Raw genomic sequence first — 14880 nt, forward strand, 5'->3', positions numbered from 1 at the left:
TTTCACAGAAACAGTTGTCAGGTTTTTATATGGATAAAAAATGGTTTACAAGCATCATTCCTATATACAGCAAAACTAGGTGATTTTTTTCCAAAAAAAATTCTTTTTCCTGAGACAAATGATCAGTAAGTATAATTTCAAACCAAACAGATATCATTTTAAAATTATTTTTAAAAACCCTGAACACAACTCTCCTAAATCAGAAAGTGTGAGTTGGTTAGATTTAGTGTCCCATAAAGTACCCATAATTAATAATTAATTTTGGAATAAAGATATAGATTGAAATAGAAGTGGAGATTTTAGACTTTATAGATTGTTGTTTTACTTACACACTAAAAGATCTTTCCTAGAGAAACTCTACTTCTCTATCCCTCAGGCTTCTGAGTGCTCTTCTGGTGCACATTTGTTTGGTAAGGAGGGGTTGCATCTGAGCTGAACGTAGTTTGATCCATTACAGGCCAAATTATCTTCTGGCCTTGGCTGAACTTGGAGATATTATATACCAACAAATTAATATAAATTTATGTCACTTTCCCTTCTCTTAATATTTCTTAAATGCCTTTGAAGCAGCTCAGTTTCCATTCCAACATGCAGTGGTGAGGGCAGATCTTCAAATTGCTTATGACAGAGGTTATGTGCCTTCTGGCAGATAATGGAGACCTGTCTTTCTCTGAGACTTGGATATTGCATTTTTTCCTTGTACAGGGCTTCAATGTATTTTTGCTCCTAAAAGAGAAGCCTGGAGATGTCCTTGAAATATAAAAATAGGTCTGAAATTATAGTGATACTTTAGCATCTCATTCTTTTACAAAGCTTTTAAGATAATACTACATTTATCTAGAAAAAATTTGCAAATTTGAGGAGTTCTACAGACTTATTTCTTGGTTTGTTTATTTTTTTTTTTATATCTGAATTTTTCAACATCCATATGTGCTTATGATAGATTTTTATTGTTGTGCTTTGTTAACCTCAGGAAAGATGAGTAAAAGACTGGAAGAGAGAGTTCTGGCTTTAAACTTCAAATCTTTATCATAATTTCTGCTGTGTGGTAGGGAGAAGTGCTTCTTTTTCTTTTTATCTTTTTCTTTTTCTTTTTCTTTTTCTTTTTCTTTTTCTTTTCCTTTTCCTTTTCCTTTTCCTTTTCCTTTTCCTTTTTCTTTTTCTTTTTCTTTTTCTTTTTCTTTTTCTTTCTTTTTCTTTTTCTTTTTCTTTTTCTTTTTCTTTTTCTTTTTCTTTTTCTTTTTCTTTTTCTTTTTCTTTTTCTTTTTCTTTTTCTTTTTCTTTTTCTTTTTCTTTTTCTTTTATTTCTTTTTCTTTGAAAGAAAATTGTCCTTTCTGCTAACCTTGATATGTGTAAATGACAAAATCTTTGGAGTAAGTACAGTACAGCTTCAATTCACAGGCTGGTCATTAATACCTGAGGCCCAGAAAGATTTTGCCATCTGTTGCTTAAAACTCCTTCATATTAACAGAAAACCCAGAGAGAAAGGCAAGAAAAACAACCAAATGCATGGAATAGCCACTGTATTAGGGTGCCACCAGACAGACTGGGATTTGTCATTCTTGAAAAAAGATAGCTACAGGGATATGGTAAAAGACTTTCAACATTCTAGGTGGCCTGAAGAATAAAAGTAAATTACTCATTTTGTCTCAAATTACCTAATGAGGAGTGAAAAATAAATTTGAATAATAAGTGGATACTTTTTCAGAAGGCCTGTAATTATCTTTTGACATCATTTCTAGAGGACACTGTAGTGACAAGTTTACTGAAGACTGTAAAATACCAAAACAGAAAGGAAACAATATTGGGTACCAAAGTCAAAGAACAAGATACTAGTAAAAATAGCTGCATCCATGCACTAATTTAACTACTGACTACTCCTGGGATAAAGTTGTTCCTTGCTTTTCATTTATTCAACCAATTTTTTCTATTTATTCAGCTTAAAGACTTTCTTGTTGCCTCCTAAAGTGAAAGGCAGCCCATTAACTCTGACTTCAGCAAATATGAGAGAATATCATCACTAACTTCCAACAAGCCAGGATTTAATTTTCCTCTATGTGAGCAACCAACAGAAGCAGAAGTTGGACCACCTGATTTTTTCTAATAAAACTGAGCAATACTTGCACAAGTATTGCTGTGGAAATCTAAAGGTCTGAGAAGAAATAATGAGTATTTAAAAGGAGGAAAATGGCAAGTGTGTGCTACAGTACCACTGAGAGTCAAATGCTTCTGCTTCTGAGCATTAGCACTGAGCAACCAAGCAAAGTGCTGTGTATCAGGAAAATGGGTTGTGAACACAAAATAGGCCAGTCTAGACCAAACAGAAGCACACTGAATTTTTACCAGTCTTCATGTTGAACCAGAAAATTGCTAACCTCTGGACTAGTTAAATTTGAACTTTTAATTATAAATGCTTCCTCCAGTTGTGTTTTATATAAACTGTTAATTTTGATCTGTAACAATTCATTCTTCATAGTGCATCTTACACTGAAAGGGAAAGGATTGTGGGTTAAAGGGTAATTTGCTCTCCCTTTGGTCAGGTTTGTTTCTTCCAGTTCAGGAAACTGGGACTCGTGAAGCCTTATGAATCCTGACGTGGGAAGCCTTGCTGCAGGTGGAGGAACCAAAGGCTGTCAGTGGGTCTGGGGATGGCACTGCCTGCACAGTACTAACAGCCTGGTGCTTGAGAATCATTATTCTGCTATGGATTATAGCTTTGTTTCTATTATAAGGATATTTGTATGGAAATTATTTGATTTCTTTACAATAGAGCTTAGGTATCCTGAGTATATCACAGCTGTGTGCAGTCCCAGAGATGTAAACAAGGAGAAGGTAGAACTGTAAAACTGGCTGCAAGTCCTTTTCCTCCCCTGAGCTCTAAGCTGCCTGGGGGACAAAAACTGCTGCCAGAACAAACTGGATCAGACCCAAGGTGAAGAGCAGGATGAGCCCTGTAATACATTACTTATTAAAATTCTGCCCTCTCAGAGTAACCTCTTTGCTGCTGAGTGCTTCCCTTTATTCTAGAGGGGGTTTCACATTGCTGAGACCTTTGGAAATATCCTGGCTGTAGTGCTATAAATAGCAAGTATTTCCCACTGACTAAAACTTGCAGCATAGCAGCAGTGTGATGTGGGTTTATTTTCCTGCTTGAGGACTACATAAGTGCTTGTGCCCTCTCTCCTCTGAGACATCCCTTTGCTTTAGGCACTGGTCTCTGCTCACTGCTGGCGAGTGTTATTGAACCTGGCTCACATTCCTGTTCCTTCTGATCTTTTTTTCTCTAAAGAAAAACCTCCCCATAGGCACCTTTCCTGTTTCCCCTCTCCCTTCTCTTATGGCAGGTCTGCCTCTCTTGGGTATACTGATTTCTACTGTTTATTAATTTCTGCTCATTCCGTTTTGATTGCTCTGTTATTCATGCATACTGTGCAGTGTCTGTGCACCCTGCTGTGTCTGGATAAGCTTTTAGTCAAGCTTCTTATAAGCCCAGAGCTTCTCTTGGCCTCATCTTGCATTTACATGGTGTCTTTCAGTTCCCTGAAATCCAGCTCTAAGAAGAAATGCAGTTGTGCTTCCCTGCACCTACCAGTGCTTCTCTGAGTAGGATCTTGACTGAAAGCTGAAAGCACCCTGTGTTACTGGAGTTTAGGAGAGGATTGTCCAGTAAAAACAGCACAAGGATCAAGAGCAGATAAAAAGTCATCACATAAGTGAAAATGTGACAATGTAATCCCTAGAAAAAGAGCACCAAACAAGCACAAATGTGTGTGCCAAGTGTGCCTTCCTCCCGTACATCACAAGCAGCAGCACTTAATGCCCTGCTCAGCATCTTGCTTGGGTGCTGTCCAGGATTTAAGCCAAGCACCCAACTTCCCAAGTTTGCCCTTGGAGGAAAAAGAGGTTTTAAGTAGTTACTAGGAGGAAAGGAACAAAACAGATTTTGGCTGTGATGTTCAAGTGAGGTTAAATCCTCGAGGAGCCTCTCCTCCCTTTTTGGTAATTCCAGCACTTGTTTGTGAGATAAAGGAAGGAAGGTGTCAGCTCCAGCAGCCTCTGCACTCACACTCTGCTGTGTATGATTTCTGTGCCCTCTTCAGTTTGCTAATCAAAACAAGTTTCCGCTGCATGTTTCTTATCCCCAGAGGGTGGAACTATCCTCAGAAAATTAAAGCTCTCTTATCTCTTAATGTGTCATCACAACTAATAGCCTGGGGACTGTAAACAAGTTTAAATATCAAAACAATTTGGTTGGTGATTGTCTGTGATTATGGATTAAGAATACCAAAATTTGTGCTCACTGATATTCAAGGTAGATTGAAAATGAGGAGCCATATCCTCAAGTGATGCAAATGGAGGTGGCTGAGCTGAACTGGGGGAGGAAGACTGCTTTGTACCAGCTGAGCATCCGATCCTGGGAGGTTTTCAGAAGTTTCCACTCTTCTTTTTCAGGGTGTCAGATAATACATGACAGCACGGGGCTGATCAGGAGGAGCAGTGAGGGCCTCCAGGAGAGCCTGGATGATCCTCCTCTTCTCTGAGTTCCCAGGAGCTCAGATTCTGCTGGCTGAGCCCTCCACTTGCAGCCTCTTTGGGGAGCTCATAAATAATGATTTAGAGGAGGAATGATTTAATATTACAAAACTTTTTCAAGATCAAGTCAAGGTGCCAGCATATTCAAAACCTGTCAGATATGTCAGGGCAGGTGCTTTGTGAGGGATGTGCTTTGTACCTTTGATGTGACAAACATACTGCAGTAAATTCTCAAGCATGCACTTACTACTGCCTTTTCCAAAGCCCTGCCATCAAGCCATCACCTTTAGATCAGTCATACTGAGTGAAGAGATGCAAAAAGATCTTTTGCTAGAATTGCTTTTCCTGGTTCATTGGATTGTTTGCAATGGCAGTGATGTGCAGCATGTTCCCCAGAGTTGGGGAGATGGTAGTGGGTGTATTTCATAGCACAGCTGGATATAAAATTTTTCATGTTAGTGTGTTCCTGTTTTGGAAATATTTGCAAGGCCCCACTTTTGTTATGGACTATTTTCTGCTGTAGGCTGAATAACCCATTCTTCAAAGAATCCCACAAAAGAAAAACGGAGGCAGAGAGAGAATAAGTGGATTTCCTGTAGATATAAGGAATGAAGTCAGGAGAAGTGCAAGGAGATAAATAGTGTAACCACTGAACTGTCCTTGTGTCCCATGTGCAGTGCAGAATACACAGAATATTTATCTTTTAATGGATAGCTTTTTGGAATACGTATCTGTACAAAAGGCTGATGTTGGGTGAATGATGAATCTTACAAAATGAAGTAGGAAAGACATTAATTTTGATGTGGCAGGAAAGTGCTTTCCTAATGAGGTAGTAATTAAATAAGAAGGATAGTTATTAAAAGAAACGGTAACTTTAGTGTTCTCTAGCCCTCCTATCTGAGCAGTTCTAGCCATGGTTCTGGGTAAGGAAAAGGAATGTTTCTGTCAAGTATGAAGCACCACCAGAAAAATATAAAAGGGAAAATGTGTCATAAGAATCACAAAAATATTAAATAATGTCAAATAAATGAAATCCATTTCTAGAAGAGCATAATAAAGACTGGGAAAAGGTACCCAGAAAGCCAGATGACTTTTCTATTTTCTTAATTGGGGTAATTATACTAAAACTGACAGCAAGTATTTCCCCAGTAGCAAAATACACCCACAAACCTCAGCCAGCAAAAATACCACTCCGAGCATGAGACCTGTGAAGGTTAAAGGCTTGAGTCTGCCATTAGGAGAGTGCTATTCTTCTCCCAAGGTCAGTCCTTACATATGGAGAAGTAATTTTGATTCTGTACAAAGTCAACGCTTACCTTGATTTCAACAGTGCTATATTTGGCAAAGTACTAATATAATTGTGTTTGGTCCCAGTCATGTCCTGTTTGAATGTTAAACTCCTCTCAATACCAAGCCATTGTGTGCTGCCTCCTGTAGCTTAGGCGATCTATAAAATAGCAGTGCAGAGCTGCTGGAGCAATCCCTCCAGGGAAACCTGTGCTGCCAGTCCCACACTGTGTGTTTTCTGGGGGTTTTACTTCATACCAGCTTTTGTCTGGATCCCTACTGCCATGGGCTGAATGAGTGTCATTTCATCCAAAAAAGATGCAGTTTATGCGGCCCCAGGCTGCACCATAGCATGAGCCAAATACAGCACACAGGCACACAGAGACGACCTCCAGCTCCAAATCACACTGTGCATCTCCATGTGTAAACTCTCAGCTGCTGATGCCCCCTTGTTGTTCATCATGTTCCAGCCACCAGCTTCTCTGTGCATATGTTGTTGCATCTCACTGAGGACTTCTCCCTCAGTTAAGGCCTTTTGGTGGGACAAAAATAACCTGGCAGTCTGATTCATGTCACCTGAACTGAAACCACCCACTATCCCCTTGCTAATAAGTATAACTTGCAAAGAGGAAAAATGTGATTGTACAGCCTCAGATAAGAGATTGTGCAGCCTGAGGACCTCTGCCTTTCTCATTAGCCAGTAATGGGTGCCTAGGAGAGACTTTAATAATAATGCAAAGATGTGGTGATACTTCCCCAGAATAATTTCTTAGCTTACAAAAATTCACAGCTCACAGATTTGCTAAGCCAGAGGCTTTGTCTTTATATCTAACAGCCTTTGATATGTCTCCTTCGTTTGTGAATTATTTAGCTACTTTTTAGATGGATGTTAATTTCAGGATCTAGCGTTCTGCAGGAGAGAATTTTATATTGACTTCGTGCTGCACAGTTTATTAAGAAAAGAATGGGAATGTTAATAACAGGAGATCAGATGCTGTGTGAGCCACCGTGCTGCCTCTGTTCACATTAATCCTGGAGTCGGGATTTCCCAGCACATGTGGTGCAGGGTCATTGTACCGAAGTTAAGAGTGCCAGTGGCTGCAGAGCAAAGCCCCCTCAGCTGTGCACCACTCTCTGTGGGTTTTTTAGTGTGAATGGAAAACTGCCCAAAGCATGGAATACAGAGTCAAATTGTACCTTCCCTGGCTTTTTTCAAGCCACAAAGGCTTGACCCACAAGGTGCTTGGGATATTTCTGTGGGAACCAGCGTGCTGAATTAAGAACGTTCAGCTCTTGTGGGAACCAGCCAGAAAAAACTTCACTCTCCCCTCAAATCCTTGCATTCTAGGCCTGGGATTTTATCAGACTATATTTGTGATCCTACTTGATTTCTCAAATAAACAGTGAAATGCAAACAGTTGGCCAGAGGGAAAACCTTCCAGTTACTAAAGGGGAAAAGAACAGAATATCCAAATGACTCATGGCTCTGTGGGTGAAGTAATGGCTGCATGTCACAGCCTGGGATGTGGGTTTGTGTCCGATGCCACATGGAGTGGCTGTGACATCAGTGTAAATGGCTTTGGTAGGATCTCTCCTGTGATTTCTCAGAGACAAGTTGCTTATTAAGATACCACTGACTGTTCAGTGGCAATCAGCAAGATAGGAAGGACATGCACCCTCCTCTGGACACCAGCTGGGGCGAAACAACAAAACCCTTCTGCTGCTGGAAGAGGTGGATGCTGCAGGAAGAGTTGGAGATGGCTGTGGCTGGACACAGTTTCTGAGGGCTGGAGCCATATCTCTGTGAGGTACCTGGTGCCTGTGGAGTTTTGCTTTCCTGGGGCAGGTTATCTAAAGACCTTCTGGATGATCATGCTGTGATGTTTGATGCCCTTCTCCTTGGTCCTGCCCTCTGGTCCTGCTGACTGCTGTCTGCTGTGGGTACTCTCAGGTTTCTGACTCCTTTCTTATTTTTTTCCTCTGATCCACTGGTTACAACAAGACAAAACATGTAAATGCTAATGCAAGTCTAAGTACAAAGGCCTCTGAAGAGCCCAATTTCTGCCTTACATGCCACTAATCACTTGTACCTTCTGGGAATCAAACACTTCTAGGAAGCTGCCAGCAGTTACTCTCTGTCCTATATAGGAACAACTTGCAGATGTGACAAAAATACAGGTTGTTTTGTCTGGATCCTCAGTTCTTCCTCTCAGTCTCTCCATCACAGGATTTCCTTACCTCTCCCAGTTCTTTCCATCCTTTCAGTGCTCTGGCTGCTGCTCTGTGGCTGTGCAGTGCAGGAGCAGCTCAGAGGTGCTGCAGGTCAGGACTCTCCTCTGATGATTCCTGCTGGAGGGCAGGTGCCCACAGAGGTGGTGGTGGGCGGTTTTTGGGGAGCCCTCACCCCCCTGAATTTAGGCACTGCCTGGGAGGTACTGGTTTTGCTTTGTGAGTTAATGGAGGAAGGTGTGAGGATCCACTGAAGGACTCAATCAAATCCCTCTTTTAGGCAGGAGCTGTTGGGGAATCTTTTTTGTTTCCTACATCCTACCACTGCTTTCTGGTGCAGAAACACGATGGGATATGGTTTGTAGCTTGGAAGATAGCAGCAGGGCTTTGCCTGAACCCAGATCTTGGCAGATCAGTTGGCATTGGGAGACCAGCCAGCCTTTTTCAGTTTTCTGGGACACTCTGGTTTGCCCATGTGATTAAAATTTGCAGTGTTAGATAAACACAGATAAGAATTTATCCATTTCTAATTCGAACAATCAGATGGTGGGAAGACCAAAGAATCTTCTTTGTTTGTGGCTTCAGCTGTGCTAGGAGTCAAAGCTCATCCCACATTTGAGGAATCTTCTTTTTTTAGGCTGGGCTGTTGCTTGGGAAATGGCTGTATTCTCCCTGCAGGCAGATCGATACATTTCAGCTCACTGCACTGCAAGTAACTTTTCATCATACATTAAGAACGAGGAAAATAAAAGCCAAGATGGATGTTATTTTGGTTTTGCTTTTATTTTGAATTATTTATTAAGAAGTCACTGCTGTCTTCCTTCTCATCGGGAGACAAAATTCCTTTCTCTTTAATGATTTTTTCCTAGTAAAAAAGCAAGATCTTCCGAGCTTTTTTCCCCCTCACTTTATATTTTCCTCACTTGCTTCTTGGCACTGAAGTGTAAATATGGGGTCTCCACCACATGTCAAGATGATCTCCTGCAGTCCCTGTGCAGTCAAAGTCCCCACTGATGCTGGAGGAGTCACACCTCATGGTACATTTCTGACCAGTTCTATAATGACATAGCAGCTGAGTTATGTGTGCTAGGAGTGAGTGCTGGCACGTAAGCAGAGGGTTATTAGTAAAGCACAGAATAGCTGAACTATCATTTTAATTATTTACTGAACAGCTAATAGAAATACTAATCCTTTTCAAGTGAATTCTTAATAAAATGTGTTATGGGGCAAACATTCTGCCATTGGCTCCACTATTAATGTGAGCTTCTATACTCTAACTAATAATCCATTTTGATGTTTTTGTTCTTAAATCTAGGTTATTCTGAAGGGGAGGATAAAGAAACTGGCCACCAAGATGGTAATCACAAGTGGAAATGAAGAAGATAAAGGCAGTCAAGAAAAGGAAAGCAAAGAAGAAACCATCTTGGCAATGCTTGGAATTATTGGGACAATTCTGAACCTCATTGTGATCATTTTTGTGTATATTTATACAACGTTGTAAACTAGAAGGCATGCAACTAGACCAGATGAAATGGCCATTAAGAGTGACAACAAACACTGCTGACTATTGACAAGTTCTTTAATCAGAATTGACTCTGTATTATATTAACACATCATAAAAGCACTGCCTGAAGGCAGCGAAGACTGAAGCACAATTAATTTAAGAAGACTTTTTCACACAGTAATAAGCTTAACTGTTCTCTTGCCTCTCCCTTTCGGTTTGGTTTTCAGTTTGGGGGAGAATGACTGCAGTTATATAAGTTGTAGCTTTGAAGAAATCCACCAGGGATATGTTGTTTTAACACAATTAAAAACAAAAACAAAAAAATAAGGAAAAGAAAAAAAAAAAAAAAGAAAGGAAAAGAAAGAAACTGTAACCTATATATAATTAGAAATGTATGCTGTATACCTGCAAAGATTGAACTCAAAGATAGCTTCATAGCACAGATCATGTGTCTGTTAGGTCAAATGTTTTTTTCTCTTGGTTTTTGCTTTTACTTACATTGAATCTGACAAGCTTTTTATTTAGAATGAACATATGGTGCAATCATGAAAAAAAAAAACAATTCTGTTGAGCAAGTTCTGCCTAAACCTGATAAAATGTTGGGAGAAATACATTACATGGTTATTTTTCCTTTCTCATTTGCTTAACATCTGTGTTTGTTCATACCAATGTTTATAAATATATATTTTTAATAAATGTGCTATATTTTTAGCATGAACCAAATATTTGGAGACACTTGTATTCATGCAGCTAAATTTTGTTTGATTAAGTGCCCCTTTTGACAATGGATGTTATTTTTCTCAGCAATTATACTGCAGTCTTGTTTGCAGCCCTCTCACTGAGGTCTGAAGCAAGCTAACATCATGCTCACATGCATGACTTGAAGTTGGAATGTCAGCTGAAAAGCTTTGCTGCTTAATATGGGAAATCGCAAAACACTGTAAGGTGACCTTTGGAGACTGGTTGCAGAAAGAAGGTTCTATTTATAGTTAAAAAAAGGAAAAAGCGAATGAAAGGGACACCAAGGCATCTCACAAAATATTGCAAAATTCATAGAATTTATGGCTTTCACTATCTGGTCATGCTCTCTAAGTACTTGTGCTGAGAGAAGGGAGCAGAGGTTTATACAGTTGAAAAGAGAAATTTATAGAGCCTATACTGAGGGGCTTAAGTGAAATCCAGATTGTAAATACAGAGTGTATTTTAAATGTGAGGATTATTAACTCTTTATGCTTCTCTGACATGTGCTTTAACTGAGTCGATGCAGTGAAATTCTCTGACTTGTGTTTTTGACAGGAATGTACAATGATGATCACCATTTTTCTTCAGAGTTCAGTACCTATAAATATAGAAAGCATTAAAAATATGAGACTTTAATTCTGCCTCAAGCTGCCTAAGTAAATTGCCTACTAACTCTATATATCCTTTTGAAAAACAGGTCAATTAATTGTTTACTGACTTGTGGTTTGGATTGTATCCTCAGATGCACAAGGAGGATTGGTATTGAAGTAAGCTAGAGCTGTGAAAATTTTAACCTTAGAATCTTATTAATTTTAGTGATCAGACCTGTCCCTCTGGAATCAATAAATGAGTTTTTCACCATTTTCCAGGGTCTAGGAATGATCTCAAAAATACAGAATTTCAGTGCAGGTTATAAAAGAAAGGCTGAAAAATCCTGAGGGGCATCTCTTATAAACAGCGGTATTTGTCTCTTATGGTATCATGCAGTCAATAACAAAACCATTAAGATTAGATAAAAGGTCAGTAAATAAATTACAATGCAATCCAATATGAAGACTGAAGGAAAGCAAAGCAAAAATAATCTCGTGAAAGATTTTTTCTTAATGAAAACATGACAGGGTGAGATAGGTGAGAAAATTAGCAGAGATTTGAAGTAGAAAACAGCACAGAAAGCCAGTGCCATGTGTGCCAGCACAGCTGAGGAAACATTTGTGTTTTCACAGTGCTGCAGGTCTCAGAGAGGACAAGAAACAGTAGTGGTGCAGGACAGTGTAGCTCAGTGAAGATTATCTTGTTTCTTAATTTATAGTTATTTATTGATAATTCTAAGGAATTAGCAAAGTCTACTTTTTGATCATCCTGATGGCTAAAATATATTTTACTCTAGTAGGAAACTTTTTCTTCTGTTTAAACTACTGCTGCTCACAGTCTGTGGCTTTGAGCACCTGCACATGCTCCAGCTACCAGTCTAACTTCAGCCATCCCCTTGCCTGCCAGGATCTTCTCTGCAGATATTTCTCTTCAACTTCTTTTTTTCCAGCAAACACCACAGCAATCTGCCCAAGGCTCATGCTCATCTTATAGAGGGACATCCTCTGAGTCAAAAGATGATGTCTCATGCCAGATATTTCTTTGCCTCCCTCTGCATCAAATGTTAATATATCTTCTTGGGGGCATGAAGATTCTTAATGAATGAAATTTCATGAGGGGTTCTACTATTATTACAAATTAAAGCTTGAAAAACAGCATAGGACACCTCACCCACTGAAGCAAAGTAGGAGTTTTTGCTGCTCAGCACAGTTGCACTTATTCAGACATGGGCCAGCACCTTCAGCAAGTCAGGAATGGCAAATACTCCAAAGAAGCTGAAATGGTGGATCAAGGGCCTCAGGATTCCATGCTTTCTCTGCCGTATTTTGCCTGTTAGTCCTGATGTAGGCAGTGTGTCCAGGTGCAACTATCACCTCCCACCAGCAGCAGCTGTGTGCAGTGTGCTTTGCCACAGGACTTTGATTCCTGTGAAATAGGAAGAAAAGTTTATCCTATTCCATAAAAAGTTTAACATTTTATATTTTAATTTTACAGGTTTATGTTCACAGATAGTTCTAGAAATATCTCAGGACAATTTCTTCTTAAGTAGATTCATTAAGGATTCATTTAAATAAAAATGAAGAGTTTCCTTTGAGGGAAATTACCTTTTATTTGGTATTCATGAACACTGATAGGGGAACAGCATGTTTTCAAGAATGACAGTGGAAGAGGAATATTTTATACAAGAATCTGAAGTTGTGCCTACCCAGGCAGCTGTGGGCAGGCCTGCTCTTGGCTCAGAGACAGCTAGAGCCAAATTACCCTCATGCTTTTTTTATGTGAGCAGTTTTCAGCATGCACCTATAAGAAATATTGGACTAGGTAATATATATGTCATGGCTACCTTATAGTCAGTAACTGCTCCATAAACAGTTGAATAAAACTTCTCATTACAAGAGTTGAACGGTAAATCTGCTTTGGCAAAGAAAAATCCAACAATCTCATTTTTGGCTTGACTTGTATGTAATGCAAACAGTTTCCAAAGTAAATTTTTAAAAATGAAGTATTAGTCCATTTGTGACAGGAACTTTCATCTTTGCATTTGAGTAGAAGGAAATTAATATCCAATATCATAATAAGATATTATTATTAATTAGTTCCTTAGTTGCTTCAGGCAACTAAGAATACAATTACATATCCTATGTAGTTTGGTGGTCTGTGTCATGGGAATGAAACGTATTTTCAGGAGGTGACAGAAAGATGACACTGACCCCATTATTATCTGTTGTGTTGGCTGGTGGCTACAGAAAAAATTTCAAGAAGGGAGAAGATAAAACTATTTATTATGCACACAACAGAGGACTGGGAGAAAGGAAACAGACAGATTACTGCCCTCCAATCTGGTTCCTACAACAGCACTGAACACTCAACATCTTGGGAAGCCCATCTTCATACAGGAATGTATCATCCTGTGTTGGCTCTCAGGGCAGTCCTTTCAGGAATGTACCTTCTGCTCCTTCCACCTGCACTCTGCAGCAATGTGTGGCTCACTGTGCCTGAGGAGAGTTTGAACACAAACCCAGCCTGGCAGCCTCTAGAAGCAGTTGTTTTGTTTTACTGTGGTGTAACAATCTACTATGGGCCTGATTTTTATAATTTTAAGGACAGTAGATCATGATCGTCATGTTACTGTCTGATAATCTAGGGGATACTTCACTTTGTGAATGCCCAGATAAATCCTACCCCTGGCCTACAGGTAAAATTTTGATTCAACAGGTATCAAAATACAAAAGAAAGCTTCAATTACATCCCAACCAAACTTCAAGCATTGCTTAATGTGTCTTATACTTCCATTTATCTATACACTGGAGCTCACCCCAAATGCCCCAAGATCTCATCTGTGTCAAGAGGTCTCATCTCTTCTGAGTCAGAATTACCATTTCTGTGTGAACTATGGCATATGCAGAGAAATTGGCCAATAGAGGGAAAGGATAAAAATTAACTGAATTAGAACTACAGGGAGGCAGCACTGCAGAATTTACTAATTAGTTTGATGTCTAGCTGGAGTATTTTGTTTCCTGATAGCCAATATTTTGGAGAAAAAATATTACTATTCCTTGGAAAGTTTCCGGAAGAAATATGTCTAATTGAAAGAAAGAACTTCATTGAAAATATTTCAGCAGCAGTCCTCCAAAGAAACCACTGACCAGGACTCTGAGTGGCTCACTTCCCGAGAGAATTTGTTTGGCAGCCCAGGAGCGCAGTGCACATAAATGTGAGCACCTCTTGTTTACTGAGAGGCTTTGTCTTCTCTGAAACAGAATGCACAGATTTACAAAGGTTTACAAATTTATGAAGTAGCGCATAATGCGACATCAGCAACAAAAGAATCTATTTACCTTTACTTCCAGCAGATGCACTGCAGACCTCTGCAGAACCTGCACTGCTTCCATGCCTGCCTGTGTGTTTTGGAGGCTCATCCCAGATCTTATAAACTCAGTGTAGCTTTCTTTCTCCACCACTGATCCAAGAGAAACAAAACCTATTCAGTGTGGAAACCTCCACACCAGACTGAAATCCCACATGCTTCCCTATGCATTTATCTGCATATGAACCATCTGGTGTCCAGTAAGACTTTCCTTGTCTCAGGCATTAGGTTTGCTTATCTGCATTTCACCTGGGAGCTCAAACTGTGAAAGGCAATTTGTAGAGCTGAAAGCACCCAACTGTTTCCAACAATCTAGCTTTACATAATGGAGCTGTCACCTGGAGAGTGCCTGTTCACACCATGGCACACCACACACCATCCTCCTGTGTGCTCCAACACTGACACAGCCTCTGTGACACCCAGGGGGTGGGGCTGGGCTGTAAGTGGCCCACACAGCCAAAAAAGCATGCAAATGTTCTGTGCAAAGCCTGGATCCCAAGTCAAACTCTCTAGAGGGAAAGGATATCCTGCCTTGTTGATAAAAAGGAACTTCACTATTCCCACTGGGACCCCTTCTTCTGCAACCAGTCCCAGTTCAGCTGAAGGTGACCCATGAGCCTCTTGTGG

General features: G+C 39.9%; 1 protein-coding gene across 2 annotated transcripts in view; it reads left to right on the plus strand.

Annotated features, from left to right (window-relative positions):
* Positions 1-10277, plus strand: part of TUNAR (transmembrane neural differentiation associated intracellular calcium regulator) — a 158739-nt gene extending 148462 nt beyond the window's left edge. For both annotated transcript variants that reach the window (XM_077783971.2, XM_085580684.1), the window contains one exon: positions 9366-10277. In XM_077783971.2, coding sequence (XP_077640097.1) covers positions 9366-9551 — 186 coding nt within the window. In that variant the 3' untranslated portion in view covers positions 9552-10277. The remainder of the gene's footprint in view (positions 1-9365) is intronic.
* The last annotated feature ends 4603 nt before the right edge of the window (positions 10278-14880 follow it).

This window comes from Lonchura striata, chromosome 5, assembly GCF_050655825.1.
Source record: "Lonchura striata isolate lonStrDom1 chromosome 5, ASM5065582v1, whole genome shotgun sequence".
In the NCBI taxonomy this organism is placed as follows: Eukaryota; Metazoa; Chordata; class Aves; order Passeriformes; family Estrildidae; genus Lonchura; species Lonchura striata.